The 15,204-nt window shown below is 36.7% G+C and overlaps 1 protein-coding gene across 1 annotated transcript; it reads left to right on the top strand.

Moving 5' to 3' along the window:
- Positions 1-235: 235 nt before the first annotated feature.
- Positions 236-13,725, top strand: IDO1 (indoleamine 2,3-dioxygenase 1). Its single transcript, XM_026485666.4, has 10 exons — positions 236-439; positions 2,996-3,091; positions 3,209-3,328; positions 6,293-6,411; positions 7,578-7,592; positions 9,531-9,630; positions 10,380-10,497; positions 11,546-11,597; positions 12,036-12,178; positions 13,206-13,725. The coding sequence occupies exons 1-10, from the start codon at positions 341-343 to the stop codon at positions 13,520-13,522; spliced, it is 1,179 nt and encodes a 392-aa protein (XP_026341451.2). The 5' UTR covers positions 236-340; the 3' UTR covers positions 13,523-13,725.
- Positions 13,726-15,204: the final 1,479 nt, after the last annotated feature.

Raw genomic sequence — 15,204 nt, 5'->3', positions numbered from 1 at the left:
AAAAGGTCCCATAAAAAATGTTTTTTTTTTCTGGTTACCTATGTCATGGTTTTTGTTATTTCAGTTTCTTTCTGACTTCCCTGATGGCAGCAAACAAATGATGTTCCAGGGAAAAACACCTCATAGGAACATAAACTTTCATGTGATGAATAGTGATGCTTTTGTGGTTTTATTGTTTATTAAATTACAAAGAAAGAAAATGAAACTATTCCAGAAGTGGAAGTCATTTCTTATTGCCTACGTGAGAAGTTTGTGGTCATTGGCTATGGCAGCCTTTCTAATAAATAGATGCTCTGAAACCCCATCAAACTGAGGAGGGCCAAAGGAGGAGACTGCAAGGATGGCACATAACGGAACACCTCTTATGGAAAGTTCTCAGGAAATTTTTGAAAAATACCAGATAGATGAAGAGGTGGGCTTCGCTCTGCCAAATCCACTGGTAAGACAGGGCACTGAGATATGGGCAAAAATGTTTTATTATCATTGCTTACCTGGACAAGTTTACTGTGGTTCAGTGGTTCAGTAATTTTTACTAAACAAATGGATAAAGTAGTGTCAACACAGAGGCAGAGTTTTAATAAATGGTTCATCCTTAACTTAAAATTTTCTACCTAGAAATTTAGTATTAAATGCACTTTTTAGTTACCTTATGCAGATAAGGAAAGTGATGAGATCAGGAAATTATAGAAGTATTTTAGTTTAACACAATTGCATTTTTGGAGGGCATTTTGGAAAAAAACAAAGTAATAAATTATCCATGAGTCAAAGGAATCCCCTTTCTTGGCTGATATACCTTAAATTGTATGAAGTATATGTTTGTGCTTTGATTAGGTTTTTGAGATGGTATATCAAGCAACTTTGTGTTGTATTAATACTGCTTGTTGTTATTAAGCATAAGATTCAAATGAGTCTGAACTACCTCTTTTTTTTTTCTAACAAGCTTTGCCTACAAATAGCAAGACAGGTAGATTAAACGTTTGCCTTTAAAACTCATTTTTCTAAGTTGTATGCTAAAGAATGCCATGAAAACCATCTTATTATCTATTTCAATTATCAAATATTTATATAGCATCTTTAAGCAATTTACAAATATTCTTACTCCATCTTCACACCCATCCTAAAAGGTATTCTAAATTTTCCTGAAGAGAAATTAAAGCCGTGAAGAATTTAGGTAATTACCCAAACCCACACAGCTAGCAATGGCAAAAATGGAATGTGAACCTGACTAGTCTGGCTCCAGAGTCCATGATCTTAAAATTATTATAATAGGCTGCTTCTCTTAAGAGAAGAAGATATCATAAGGCATTGCTTTCCCCCTACCCCACTCTTGGGTTTAATAAGGTTCATGAGATTCCATATGATTTCTAGGAACCAGTTACATGTTGTGACAATTCTGTATACAAATATATATCTATTTATTGTAGCTCAAACAGAGTCTGTATTCTAGAGGACTTTTATTTTAGAGAGAGAGAGAGAGAGAGAATGAGTGAGGAAGGGGCAGAGGGAGAAGAATCTCAAACAGACCCCTTGCTGAGTGCAGAGCCTGAAGCAGGGTTCAATCTCACTACACTGAGATCATGACCTGAGCCAAAACCAAGGGTTGGATGCTCAACTGACTGAACCACCCAGGCACCCCTAGAGGGTATCTTTAAATGCAGCTAATATATTTTAGTAGAGATCCAATTTCACTGTACTTAGAAATAACATCCTATAAATACCTTGTATAATACAGGCAAATCTAAAGCAAATTCTTCCTCTCAATCTAATTATTCTTTTCAAATTATTAAGTTAATTTAATGTTATTGCTAAAAGCACCTAGTTTACCTTATATTTGCAAATCAATAATAGTCGGACTTGCTACTCATCCATTCAAGCACACCAAAGTGCTAGAATAAGATGGTTTTGAAAATGTACTTATCAGTGGTATAAGAACAAACAACTTCTTCAGAAACTGTGAAACGTCGTATCATTTTCCCACAGTAAGTTCTCTTAAAAATTAAGACAATTATGATAATTACGGAGACATCTAGAACAGATTCCAAGGGGTAAAGTAAAACCCCCAAAGCAAAGCAAAAAAAAAAAAAAAAAGAAAGAAAGAAAACAACAAAACAAAAACAAAACAAAAAAACACACACACCAAAACCCCTTCCTGAACTACTTACAAAATAACGTTGCTATTTAAGATGCTTAGGAAGCTAGATCATGTCCTGAAACAAGAACGATAAATTAGGGGCTACTTTAATTTCTTCATTTAAGATCTTTCCTTGAAATTATAAACTCAAAAATGTCCATTTCACCTCTTATAATCAATCAGCTTTCTATTCCGAAAGAAAATAATGCATCTTCTAATTCCACATAGATGCAAAATACATTCTCTAACCTAGCAGAAGTTGAATGACCCTCTGTGTTATTCTTCATTGATTTGTATTATACCATTTAAATACCCTCCAAACCAGAAGTATATATATATATATATATACATATATATATATTTGAAGATTTTATTTATTTATTTATTTATTTGAGAGACAGAGCACAAGCAGGGGGAGGTGTAGGCAGAGGGAAAAGCAGACTTCTCGCTGAACAAGGAGCCTGAGTGGGACTTGAGCCCAGAACCCTGGGATCATGACCTGAGCCCAAGGCAAACACTTAACCGACGGAGCCACCCGAGAGTCCCTGAACTAGAAGTGTATTATTGACTGAATTTTACATCTGTTGATAGTTCTGTCAAGTAGAAGGCTAATCATGATATATAACCAAAAAAAAAAAAAATTCCATTATTTGGGGAAAATAGTAGCAACCAAAAATTTGGTTATGCTACATAATAAAACACAGAACAAAAAAAGATATATGTATTATTACTGGACAGGTAAGTGTATGACAGGACTGCGTTGCACAGAACAGATCTAGAGGAAAGACAGACTATCAGTCAGAAACAGAAATATTTTATAAAAACTTTTGCTACTAAATAAAAGTCCCATTTCTTTTCTTCAAGGAGGAGCTACCTGCGCCTTATGATGAATGGATTTCCATTGCTAAAAATCTGCCTGAACTAATTGACAAAAATGAACTGCGTGAAAAAGTTGACCAGGTTTGGAAGAGCATCACATTCGTCTTCCTCTGTTATAGCTTCTCAACATTTTTAACTTGGCTTTCAAGCTGTGCTGTCACCCATATTGATTTGAGTCGACCTCTCTTTTATTCTCAGTTAAAAATTCACAGTACTGATGCCCTCAAAGATCACAAGTCGCAGCGCCTTGCACATCTGGCCCTGGGGTACATCACCATGGCATATGTGTGGAATCAAGGTGACGGAGACGTTCGAAAGGTTTGGAGATTTTTTGGTATTTCTTATGCTACTTGACAATTTACATCCAATGTAATGTAAAAAAAACATTCTAAAAGTATTATAACTAGATTTTTGTGATGCTTGGGTAACAGAAAAAAAATAAAAAGGAAAATAATCATTCACTGATTTAACATGCCAACTGCTTTCATTATTGGATTTTTAATCTCTTACTTATGTAACACACTTTCTCCCTCCTGTGTATATAGATGTATGTTCTGTGTCTTCACTGAAATTATACCGTAAGCATTTCTTAGCTCTTACACAATCCTTCTAGTCATCATCTGAAATCACTTTATAGTTTTTCATTGAGTTCCTGAACTTTATTTATTCAATCTTCTACTCATAAATATTGTACTTGTTTTTAATATTTTACCATTGTAAATGACACCATAATCAATATATTTGAATATGAAACATTTTTTCTATTTATGAGTTTTGGGAGATATAAACATATTATGGCTTTTCTTAATGTTAAAGTGCTATCTTACACCTGTCAACATGGAAGAACCTATGGGTTTCATTCTACTCTCATCAACAGTAGATAACTTTAGATTTAAAATAATATCATCTTGTATTTTATCTGGCAATCCTAATTACATGAAACCAATACAGACTGTAATACAGATTCTCTAAACCACAGAGAGAGAAAATAGATTCCAGAAGCAACTTCTGTCATTTAGGGAATTTTTTTTTTCCTTTTTGACAAAGGTAATTAGAAATTTATCTTGTTTGTCTTCCCACATCCTGTTTAAATATAGAACAACACATATTGTCTGCCTATGTGATGCGTCATCCCCTGATATGTAAACAGAAGGGAAAAGTTGCTCTGCATAATCGTGGGAACATCTTATACTTCTTTATAATCATCAAACTATCATGTCTAGATTTTTGATGACACAAAGGTTTAAGATAGCCTGACAACCAAGCACACAGCCTCACCAGACTTGCTAGAATCTGAGCCTAGCTAAATGTATAGGCATTGTATAGAAAGATCATCAGTAACAAAGGGCAGCATGTGCTAGGTACAGAAGCATGAGAGCCCAGAATAGCTAAAAAGTAGTTAGTATAATAATGAAATGCTTCAAGGAAGAAGTGGGACCAGAACTACCTCTTGAAATATTGGTAGAGCTTATCCAAAGAGGAGAGGAGTAGCAAAGAGAAAGACAGGACCAGCAAAAAATATGGAGACCAGAATGTACATGGGTTAATCAAAAGATAATAAATTTATGACAGTGGAGATCAGAATTGTAAATGAAAACATGAAAATATATTTTAAATTTATCTAGTTTTTGTATACCACATTTTTCCAAAAAGGATTTTAGAAGCCAGCAACAAATATATTTAAGTGAGGAAATTGTAGGAAAGAAAGATAAATGGTTAAAAAATAAGATACATCAAGATAAGACACAGAATGGACTAGAAACTACATCTGAGTTTCTTAGTAACTACATGTCTCTAATAGATTAAGATGTGTCTGAACATTTTCTTTCTTTTTCCCAAGTCATTTCAAATTAACTTTTTAATTAAGCAACTTTCCTTTTGTTTCCCTTTGATCTTTTCTTTAAATCAGAAAGAGCAAAAATTTCCTTTCGAAACGTGTAAATCATCTGCAAACCAAAATATTTCAATTTCCAGAGGCACAAGCTTGGCAAGGGGAAGCACACATCCAGGTGTTATTTTGATAGCCAATGTTTCTCCTTCTAACATTTTGTTCTCTTTGTTAAACCATCATCTCCAGGTGTATTAAGTTAATACAAAGCCACTTGGGTTATAGCTCCATGATTTTTGCGGAACTGTGGAGTGGGCCACCTGGTCATACCCCCTCTACCACTGCAGTCCCACTGCCCACTACTCCAGATGAGCTACACATCCCTGTCCTTTGCCTGGTTAGATACGCATATTCCAACCACTGGCTGCTGATGACAAGGGTGACCTTAACTGTGACATGGGAGCATCTAGTTAAAAACCAAATGATAGTTAAATGAGGAAGTCAGGCAGATAAAGAATAAAGATTCAGTGTCATGACTAATAGAGTGATTGGAAAACATGGCTTGCATGTGTGGCAACAATGGGCCTGCTAGGAAAGCATTTACCCATCAGAATTGCCCGTGGGGGTAGGAGCCTTTTAGAGTGTGGCCAGACACGGAGCAGAATCCTGAGTAATAGACTCAGGGAAAAAAGAGTTGAAGACAAAGTTTGCTGAGCTGCAATCCCACTCCCACACTCAACCATTCCTCTGGGAAAGGGTGAGTGAAAGAGCCAAGAGTGTCACTCCAATTGATAGACTCTGCATGGAAATAGAAAAGAAGGCTGGAGGAGATTCCTCCTGCTGACACGTCAGTTTTCAAGGATGAGCGCCAATGTCACTCTATGGCGAAGTTTTCTAAAAAAATCATCCAGGAGAGAGTTTCTGCCAGCACTGTGCTCCAAGGGCAGCAAACCACTTACACTTCTAGTTTGCATCATATCCCAAAGTCTTAATTACAAGTGGCTGAATTTCTTGGAAACAATTGCTTTTATCCTTGTATTGCCTGTAGATAAAGAGCTCCTCGCCTAGCTGAATTGCCGAACAAATACTCATGGGGTGGATGCACGGATATGTAAATGACTGCAAGTAACTCCCAGGTCATTAGAAAGTCAAGGATGCATCCTTTGTTCCTTGTACCCTCTACCTGTTTTTGCTCTCTCTGACTAGATTATGTCCACATCAACCTACATCTAAAACATAAACATTTAATAATTACCAGGACTAAGTCAGGAAATGAGGAAGAGAAAATTACAGTTGTTTGGTTTCAGAGTGCCACTATGTAGAACAGCTCACGTTTCGGCACTAATAGCGCAGTTGGAAAGGTAGCGGGAGAACAGGTAGCGGACAGGTAGCAGGAAGCAGAAGAAAAGGTAAGACACTTCAAAGGTTAATATTAAATTTTGTGTTTTCATTAGGTCCTGCCAAAGAATATTGCTGTTCCTTACTGTGAACTCTCTGAGAAGCTGGGTCTGCCTCCTATTCTGGTATATGCAGACTGTGTCTTGGCAAACTGGAAGAAAAAGGATCCCAATGGGTATGTGAACTGAGATTATAACAGAACTAAAGAGGTGCATGCTATTTACATCAATAGGGCAATTAGTCAGTCATTGGTTTAATTTTTGGCAGCACAGATTTCTTCTCTGTTTTGGGGGTATGATTTCTTTGGCTGGCATACAGCTACAAATGTATAAGAGAAAGGTGTGTTTGGTGATTTTGACTATTCTATACGCATGGAGAGCCCTAAGCAAGATACAGACTATCACCTCTGTAGCTCTTTCCATTTGATTTTCTCCTCTACCTCCAGGTAAACATATTTTGATTTGTCATATTAAAAATTAATTTTTTTCTGCTGTTGGATTTCATATTAATGAGGTTATGGAGTATGTACTTTTTTCTGTCTGGCTTTCCTTAATTAACATGTTTTGGAGATTCTACAAATTTGATTTTTAACTATCCAGTTGAGTTAAAGAGTAGACACATTTTCAGCAGTAAAGATGGCAATGCCTGGGCCTTCGGTGCCACCTGCTGAGGATCTAGGCCCCTCCTCTCCTTTAAGCAATGTGATCTATTACAATAAAGGGACCAGAGACTTGTGGTGCCCCAGGGCTCCGGGTGTGTATCTGCTGAGGAGTATTGTAGACAGGGAACGTAAATGAAAGGATTTGATCTAGAAAAGAATGGGAAGTTATCAGAGAATGAGAGGAACTATGAGAGACTCTAGGAAACTGAGAGTTGCTGGAGGGGAGGGGTGTGGGGGGATGGGGTAACTGGATGATGGACATTGAGGAAGACGCTTGATGTAATGAGCACCTGGTGTTATATGCAACTGATGAAATATCGAAATCTACATCTGGCAACTAATGATGTACTATATATGTTGGCCAATTGAATTAAAATTAAAAAAAGTTTATTAGTAACAACTAGTTTTGACTAACCTTGTGTGTTCCTTGAATATTTAAATTTTTTTACTTATGAAGTCCTAAGTTAAGTGTTTGCAATGCCTACTTGATAAATATTTTTTAAAAACACACAATATATGTATGTGTGGTTTTTTTAATCTATATCTTTTTTATCTATATCTTACCTTTAATAGATCAGTAGTATTAAACTGAATAAGAATAACTCAAAGCCATTTGATTTTTAAATTGATTTTCTTTTTCTCTTCCAATTGGTCCATTGCTTCATGGCTGCTTTCACAAGGCCCATGACTTATGAGTAAGTATTTGATTCTTATTTTATTATAAGAATTGTTATTCAAAGTGAGTATAGGTTTATAAATATCCTCCAAATGAACTTTTTAAAAGATTAATTGAATTCAAGCAAAAAATAACTCAAGTAATTGTTTAAAGAGCAAACAATCCCAATCCTTAATTAGATCTATGACTGTGATAGGACTGTGTCTGCTTGATATTGTAGCTATAGATATATACAAAAATAGCACTTGCATATATAAAAATGTAATTAATATGCATAAATGCAAATGCACATACATATGTGTGTCTTTGACTTAATGACCACAATGGCCAGATACATAAACCTGTTCTTTTTGACCCGATCCTTATCATTTTTAATCTACATACTAAAGGGATGCTAGGAGCTAGGGAAACAAAGGTAAATACCCCAGGAATAATCCTGCCCTGGTGAAGAAAGCAGATATAGGAAAATTATTCAAATTGCTTTATGATTAAGAAGAGAGTAAGAAGATAAAGTGCCGAGAACTTTACATAAAAGGGATGAAGAAGGAAACCCTGTAGCAAGTTATTTAAGCTGAGTTCCGAAGAGTGAGTAGGAAGGAATTAGCTAGAAGGAAAAGATGAGTGTTCATAGTGGAGGAAACAGCAAGAGTGAGGGCCTCAAAGTGACGAAAATTGTGATGCATTATTAGAACTGAAGGAAGGTTAGTGTCGGTGATAAGTAGTGACTGATGGACGTAGTAGTGTGGAAAAGGGATGAAGAAATAAACTTAGCAAAAGGATTATGTAGGACTTTGGCTATGATTAGGGGTTTAAATAGTACCTTAAAATCAATGGGAATGTATGGAAGATTTTTAAATGGGAGGATGATATCATCAGTCTCATTTTACAGATGAGAACACTGAGGCAGAAACATGTCATGCAGCAAATTAAGTTGCAGAGATGGACTGGCTTCAGAGACCATGAATTTAACCACCATGAATTTCATAGATCTACAAATACTGAGACCTTGTTTGCACTAGCGCAAAACTTCAATGAAAAAGAAAATAGGGGGGCACCTGGGTGGCTCAGACGGTTTCATGTCTGACTCTTGGCTTCAGCTCAGGTCACGATCTCATGGGTCGTGGGACTGAGCACTGCATAGGGCTCCACACTCAGGGAAGAGTCTGCTTGAGATTTTCTCTCTCTCTCTGCCCCTACCACTGCTTGTGCTCTCTCTTTCTCTCTCTCTCTTTCTCAAATAAGTCTTTTTTTTTTTTTTTAAGATTTTATTTATTTATATGACAGAGAGACAGCCAGTGAGAGAGGGAACACAGCAGGGGAGTGGGAGAGGAAGACGCAGGCTCCCAGCGGAGGAGCCCGATGTGGGACTCGATTCCGAAACGCTGGGATCACGCCCTGAGCCGAAGGCAGACGCTTAACGACTGCGCCACCCAGGCGCCCCTCAAATAAGTCTTTTTAAAAAAAGAAAGAAAATAGGGTCTAATCGGTTATTTGCATTTCCCAGGTTTTTTGTAAAGCAGGTAAAGCACTGAAAAATTGAATCAGGTTCACAGATAAAAATATGGATATGAGTATATTTATTTAAAGCAAAGAGATTACTTAAAATTATGCCTCAAAAATGTCTCTGTAAGCATTAAATATGTATAAATACATAAATACGGCAATATATATGCATGTGAAAAATTAATGAGAGAATAGAAACAGAAATGGTCTTAGAATTTCTAGTCCAAAATTCTAAAATGGAATTTCAGGTCCCAACTTAATCTACTATTAGATTTTAGACAATGGACCTACACTCAAATTCCCAACAACGTAACATAGATAGTAAAACCTATCACACTTATCTCACGAGATTTTTTTGAAACTGAAATGGAATAAAAATACTTGAAAACTACAAAGCACATAAATGCACCAGTATTTTTGCTAAATTCTTGACTTCCTTGACTTGTTTTCTTAGGAACATGGACATTCTGTTCTGGTTTCCTGGTGGAGACTGCAGTAAAGGATTTTTCCTGGTTTCACTATTGGTGGAGATAGCAGCTGCTTCTGCAATCAAAGTATGTCCATCCCTACAAGCAAATTTTTATCTCCATTTGCATAAGCAGAGCAATCACTTAGTAACTGAACTACATTATGCATGAAATAACTTTATCTTGACTAAATACAGCATTCAATTATTTAATTGGATGTAAGGGATCATCTGGTAGAAATATTTTATTTATTTTTGTGTATCACCTAAGATATAAAATGTAAGAACCAATTATTTATTTGTTTATTTATTTTAGATAGAGAGCACAAATGGGAAGGGGCAGAGGGAGAGAAAGAATTTTAAGTAGGCTCCACGCTCAGCATGGAGCCTGACGTAGGGCTAGATCTCATGATCCTGAGATCGTGAACTGAGCTGAAATCCAGATTTGGATGCTTAACAGACTGAGCCACCCAGGCGCCCCAAGACCCACATATTTAGAATTAAGTTTGAAACCATAATAGGAGAGATGCATTTTTAATGCAATTTGGCATTGAAGCTAGATCACAGAGTGACATAAATCTAATGGTTTTGACTATTAGAAATAGAAATAAAACTATATAAAACTATATAGGCTTATCTCTAAATGATAAATAAATAAGAATAAATTCAAGCTTAATTAAATATAAGGAAATTAGTCAAACAATAAAAGGGTACTCAGCCCAAAAATGAAGTGGAAATCTTACATTTAATTTAGGGATTAAGAATTAGGAGAATTTTATTCTATGCCAGTATTTAGTGCTAGGAAACCTTACATGTTCATCTTTTTTTTTTTTTAAGGTAATTCCTGATTTATTCAAGGCAGTTAAAAATGAGGACCAGAATGCTTTGCAAAAAGCACTGTGCTACATAGCTTCTTGTCTGCGCCAAGCCCATAAAGAGTTTGAACAAATTAATGGTAAATATTATATGCCCGAAAACATTCAAAGCTCGCAGTCACGTGCTTCTGATTTTCTGAGACTAGAGTTGTTGAGAAGATGGAAGAAAAACACTCTCACTTAATGGGTGTGTTTTCGCTTTATCTTGCTAAATAACTGTACTTTCCGGCGGTAGGTTTTATTATGTGCATTTTATGGATGAGGTAATCTAATGGAGAGATAAGATAAGTGGCCCAAGGTTACACAGGTAGTAAACTGTGAAGCCAGATCTGCTTAACTCTAAATAATGTCATTGCCTCCCTCTGAAACAGTGCAGAAACTTGCGGAAGGTTCAGGGCGTTCTAAGTTCTGAAATACTTAGCTTCTGCTTTATAGGAACTCCCTACAAATTCTGCTTTTTCCCAAGTTAAGTAAGAAACAACATAGAAAACCCACTGAGCTCAAAAGCTATTACAAAATTAACAGCTAAAAAACAGCAATAACTAAAAAAGTACATAAACGAGGATTTACAAAAAAAAAAAAAAAATTGTGCCCTACTGGACAGCCTTAAGAACTACGTGATTGTGTATCACTGGACTTTGAGTTACTGCTGATGGGTCCTTGGCAAGAAGATTCACTTTTAAATCAGAAAAGTTAGTAACCTTTGGGGAGGGAGACCCAGGGATGGTGTCCATTGGGCTCCTGAGGCTCTTGTTTCTTTTCATTTTGTGTAGGTTTATTTCTTTATGTAAGTAGTTTATATGTTATATCAGTAAACATATAAAATAGCTTTAAAGAAACGTTGACAGTTTAATTGTTCTCCTGAGGACGAGTCTTAGGTAGGCCTAGGTTCTTTGACCCAAGCTGTGTGTAGCCCTAGGCAGACCCTGTTCAGTGGATAGGGGGCTCCCCTCGAAAAGGTCAGGTGAGTGCGAGAGAGCTTGTCCTCAGGGACTTTTTCTGCAACCACTGACACAATGCCTTTCCTGCAGCCTAAACTGAAACCCACTATCAGTTGTTTACAGTATCTTGATCTCCTCTGAAAGTTCTGATAACTGCTTAATTAAGCACACCTCATCTTTTTTACAGACTATGTGGACCCAAGCACATTTTTCAATGTTCTTCGCATATACTTGTCTGGGTATGTAATCTTATGCTTGAATTTGTTTTCTCTTAAATGATTAATGTAAAGAGCACATCAAATTCCCACTGATGGTCCCCACTATCCAACGGGTTTAGGAAATAAATCCTATCACAAAATACATGTTGTAGAGAAAGAATAGACTGTTCTCCCTGTTATTACTTGGCCAGGCAAGCACTGGAGTATGGATAGAAAGGTTGTCATTCAGAAAAAAAAAAAATGGAATGATCTTTGCTAGGGCAAAGGTCTTATGCCAAATTTGCTCAGAACCATGTTATTTATCATTCTTAAACATGAACATGAGTGGAAGGGGGGTGTGGGAGAAGAATAATGGGGTTGATCTCATGTCACTTTCCATTCATCCTCTATTATAAGATTTTATACCTGAAAATTTGGCAATTATCCAAATAGTGATTTTTTTTTTCCTTCCTGGCCTAGCTGGAAAGGCAACTCCCAACTGCCAGAGGGTCTGAAGTATGAAGGTTTCTGGAACACTCCACAAGAGTTTGCGGGGGGCAGTGCAGCCCAAAGCAGCATCTTTCAGTGCTTCGATGTTCTGCTGGGCATCCGGCAGAGTGAAGGTGAGTGGGCAATGACAAATAATATTCATCTCATATGTTAATACAGTAGTGTTTTAATATCTAAAAAGTAACTTCTCATTAGCATCTCATCTGAGCTTATCTGATACTTTTAGAAGAATTAGTAAGCCAAGACTGTATTGTCATCATCCCATTTCACAGACAATCAAGCAGGGACTTCTAAGTTTCTCTAGAGCATAAGTGATGGGCTCCTTATTAACCAGCTAGAAAGCAGTGAAGCCAGAACCAAAACCCAAGTTCATCACCCTCTTAATCTTGACATTTGGGCATGTTTATAAGGCCTAATTGACTGTGGTCATAGCACATGTTCCGAAAACGTACGCTCAGATTCAGAAAGACAAAGTCACCTGCAAATGGGATGGACCGAAGTTGAGGAGTTGGAGACCTCAGTTACAAGGGGAGGCTTGACACTGCTCTTGGTCGGTTTACTGCCCCGGCAGCTCAAATTTTAAAGATGCACCAAAGGTGAAATGAATCATATTCCTTATATTCCTTCTAGGGGTTTAGAGCAGGCAGAAGCTCCGGTAAGAACTTTGTACTTTTCTCTGTTTTCCTAAACTTCTACTTAATAGTCAAAGGGAAAAGCATTGGCATAGGTGAAGATATGCTTTTTTTCTTAGTTAATTCATTTATTTAAAAATTGTCCCTTAAAATCTCTTGGACTCAGTGTCATGATCTGTCAAGTGTAGATTATATATACCCTATCTATATCATCAGCTTTTTAGAAGGATACAGTAGGGAAGTGAGAAAAGACACACACACACAAAACTTTATAATGAAAGAATGAGTTCAGCTCATGTGGTTTTCAGAATTAAGTATATATTACAATAATTATCATTACTAATAGCAAGACCAATAGCATTCTAATAGGATGGTTGTAAACTCATTGCCTCTTGCTGCAATGGTGATGTGTGATCTCCTACCCACTCTGACCTCACTCTGCCCTTCTCACCTGGATTGGGGAATGCTTTGGCTTCCCTACTACCTAATCTCTTTCTTGTTCCTTCAGAATCCGCTTCCAGATTCCTCCAGGAAATGAGAAAATATATGCCACCAGCTCACCAGGAATTTCTTCTCTCATTAGAGTCAGGCCCCTCAGTCCGTGAATTTGTTCTTTCAAAAGGTGATCCCAAACTGCGGGCAGATTATAACGAGTGTGTGAAAGCTATGGTCTCCCTGAGAAACTATCATCTGCAAATAGTCGCTAAGTACATTGTGATTCCTTCAAACAAGCAAGAAAATAAAGGAACTGGAGGCACTAGTGTCATGACTTTCCTGAAGAGTGTAAGAGGTACAACTGAGAACTTCCTGCTGAGAGATAATTAATGTAACTCAAACAAGGGCACAGTTTGTCAAGACAAAGATGTATATGTATATTAGTGTCACTGCTCATTATATCAGACCCATGAATTAATAATGTACAACAACTCTTTAATAGTACTTATAAAAGATTTCAAAATGTTTTTCCAATATCTGTGCCTTCCTTGTATGAATATAATATTAGATGTGTTATAATCTTTATTTTGTAATTAGAGTATAATGATGAAATTCAATAAAAATTGATATGATATAATAAGAGGTCTAAAAGTTGCTCTATTCATAACTATAATTAAATACCCCTCTAGATGAAACCTAGTCTACACTGCTAGCTTTTAAACATGGTTAATCAATTCCTGTACTTTCCCTACAGTAATATCACACTTGTTTATAATTACCTGTGTACTTGTCTATATTCTCATTACATGAAAAGCTTCATGATGCCAGGGATACATTATTGTTTACTGACCCATGCATCCTCTGACTTTAGAAGATACTTTACAAATACCAGTTGAATGAATATATACAAGATTGAGTGACCTCAGGAATAAATTAATCTGGGCTAACAAGAAGAGGTCACTTTTGAAATATAATTTCTCCTGGGAGGTCAGGGTTATCTGGCACTCGCAGTCTGGCATGAATTTATTTAAAAATGGAATTTAAGAATGCTGGAGAGGACCTTAAAAATTATATGATCCAGACTCATTTTAAAGATTAAAGTTGAGGCTCAGAAGAGTGAAGTTGCTTACTTAGGGTCACACAAATACTTACAAATGGGAGGAAAACTTAAGTTTGTTGATGACTCTCATCTTTTCCACTGGACTTGTAGACCAGGTTCAAGAGGGAGGAACTTGGGAAGCAGAAGGGGAGGAAATGAGATGACTTGACAGAATCTCATGAGGTAGTAGTAAATGATTAGCTAGAGATTGGATATGATTTAAAGATGAGAAGAGAAAAAAGGCACAACAGTTGCCTGGATGCAGAATTAGCAAGAAGAACTTTCGATTTATCAAAAGCCCAGGTTGAGGAGATGGGTTGAGTGCACACAAGCAGATTCAAAGAAGGAAATGTAGTCACATATTTCTAAGGTCAAATATCTAAAAACTATTTTAATATTATTTTACAAATACACTCTAACCCAATGAAATTGATGAAATCTCCCTGCTCATAGCAAAATTTCACTTGATTCTAGAGAAAATATACTAAACGTCAATGGTAATAGTTTTTAGGTGCATGGGACACATTTTCTTCTTTATTCTCCTATCAGTGTTTCTGCAATGAGCATATATAAGTTTATAGTGAAAGAAGTATGGGGCCGCCTGGGTAGCTCAGTCAATTAAGTGTCAGACTCACGATTTCAGACTCGTGATAATCTCCGGGTCATGAGATCAAGTGCCACATTGGACCCCATGCCATGCATGGTTCCTGCTTAAGATTCTCCCTCCCTCTCCTTTTGTCCCTCCCCACTTGCATGCAGGTGCAAGACCCACATGCTCTTTCTTTCTTTCCCTCTCTCTCTCAAACAAAAAGTATGCATGCATGCATGAGTGTATGCATGCAGACCAAATATATGTATATGTGTAATTTTTAAGGGTTGGCCAGAAAGATTATCATATCTTAGGACTTGATGCAGTTCAGAAAGCATTAAACAGAGTCAGGAGACCAAGATGTGGGTTTCCTTTTGCACATCT

This window comes from Ursus arctos, unplaced genomic scaffold (genome assembly GCF_023065955.2).
Source record: "Ursus arctos isolate Adak ecotype North America unplaced genomic scaffold, UrsArc2.0 scaffold_27, whole genome shotgun sequence".
NCBI lineage: Eukaryota > Metazoa > Chordata > Mammalia > Carnivora > Ursidae > Ursus > Ursus arctos.
The sequence above is the reverse complement of the archived record's forward strand: the minus strand, read 5'-3'. Positions and strand labels throughout refer to the sequence as shown.

Excerpts from the sequence above, each read along its gene's own strand:
- IDO1 (XM_026485666.4), top strand. The coding sequence starts at position 341 with ATGGCACATAACGGAACACCTCTTATGGAAAGTTCTCAGGAAATTTTT. Across the intron at positions 3,329-6,292 it reads GTGACGGAGACGTTCGAAAG|GTCCTGCCAAAGAATATTGC; the intron begins GTTTGGAGATTT and ends TGTTTTCATTAG. Across the intron at positions 9,631-10,379 it reads CAGCTGCTTCTGCAATCAAA|GTAATTCCTGATTTATTCAA; the intron begins GTATGTCCATCC and ends TTTTTTTTTAAG.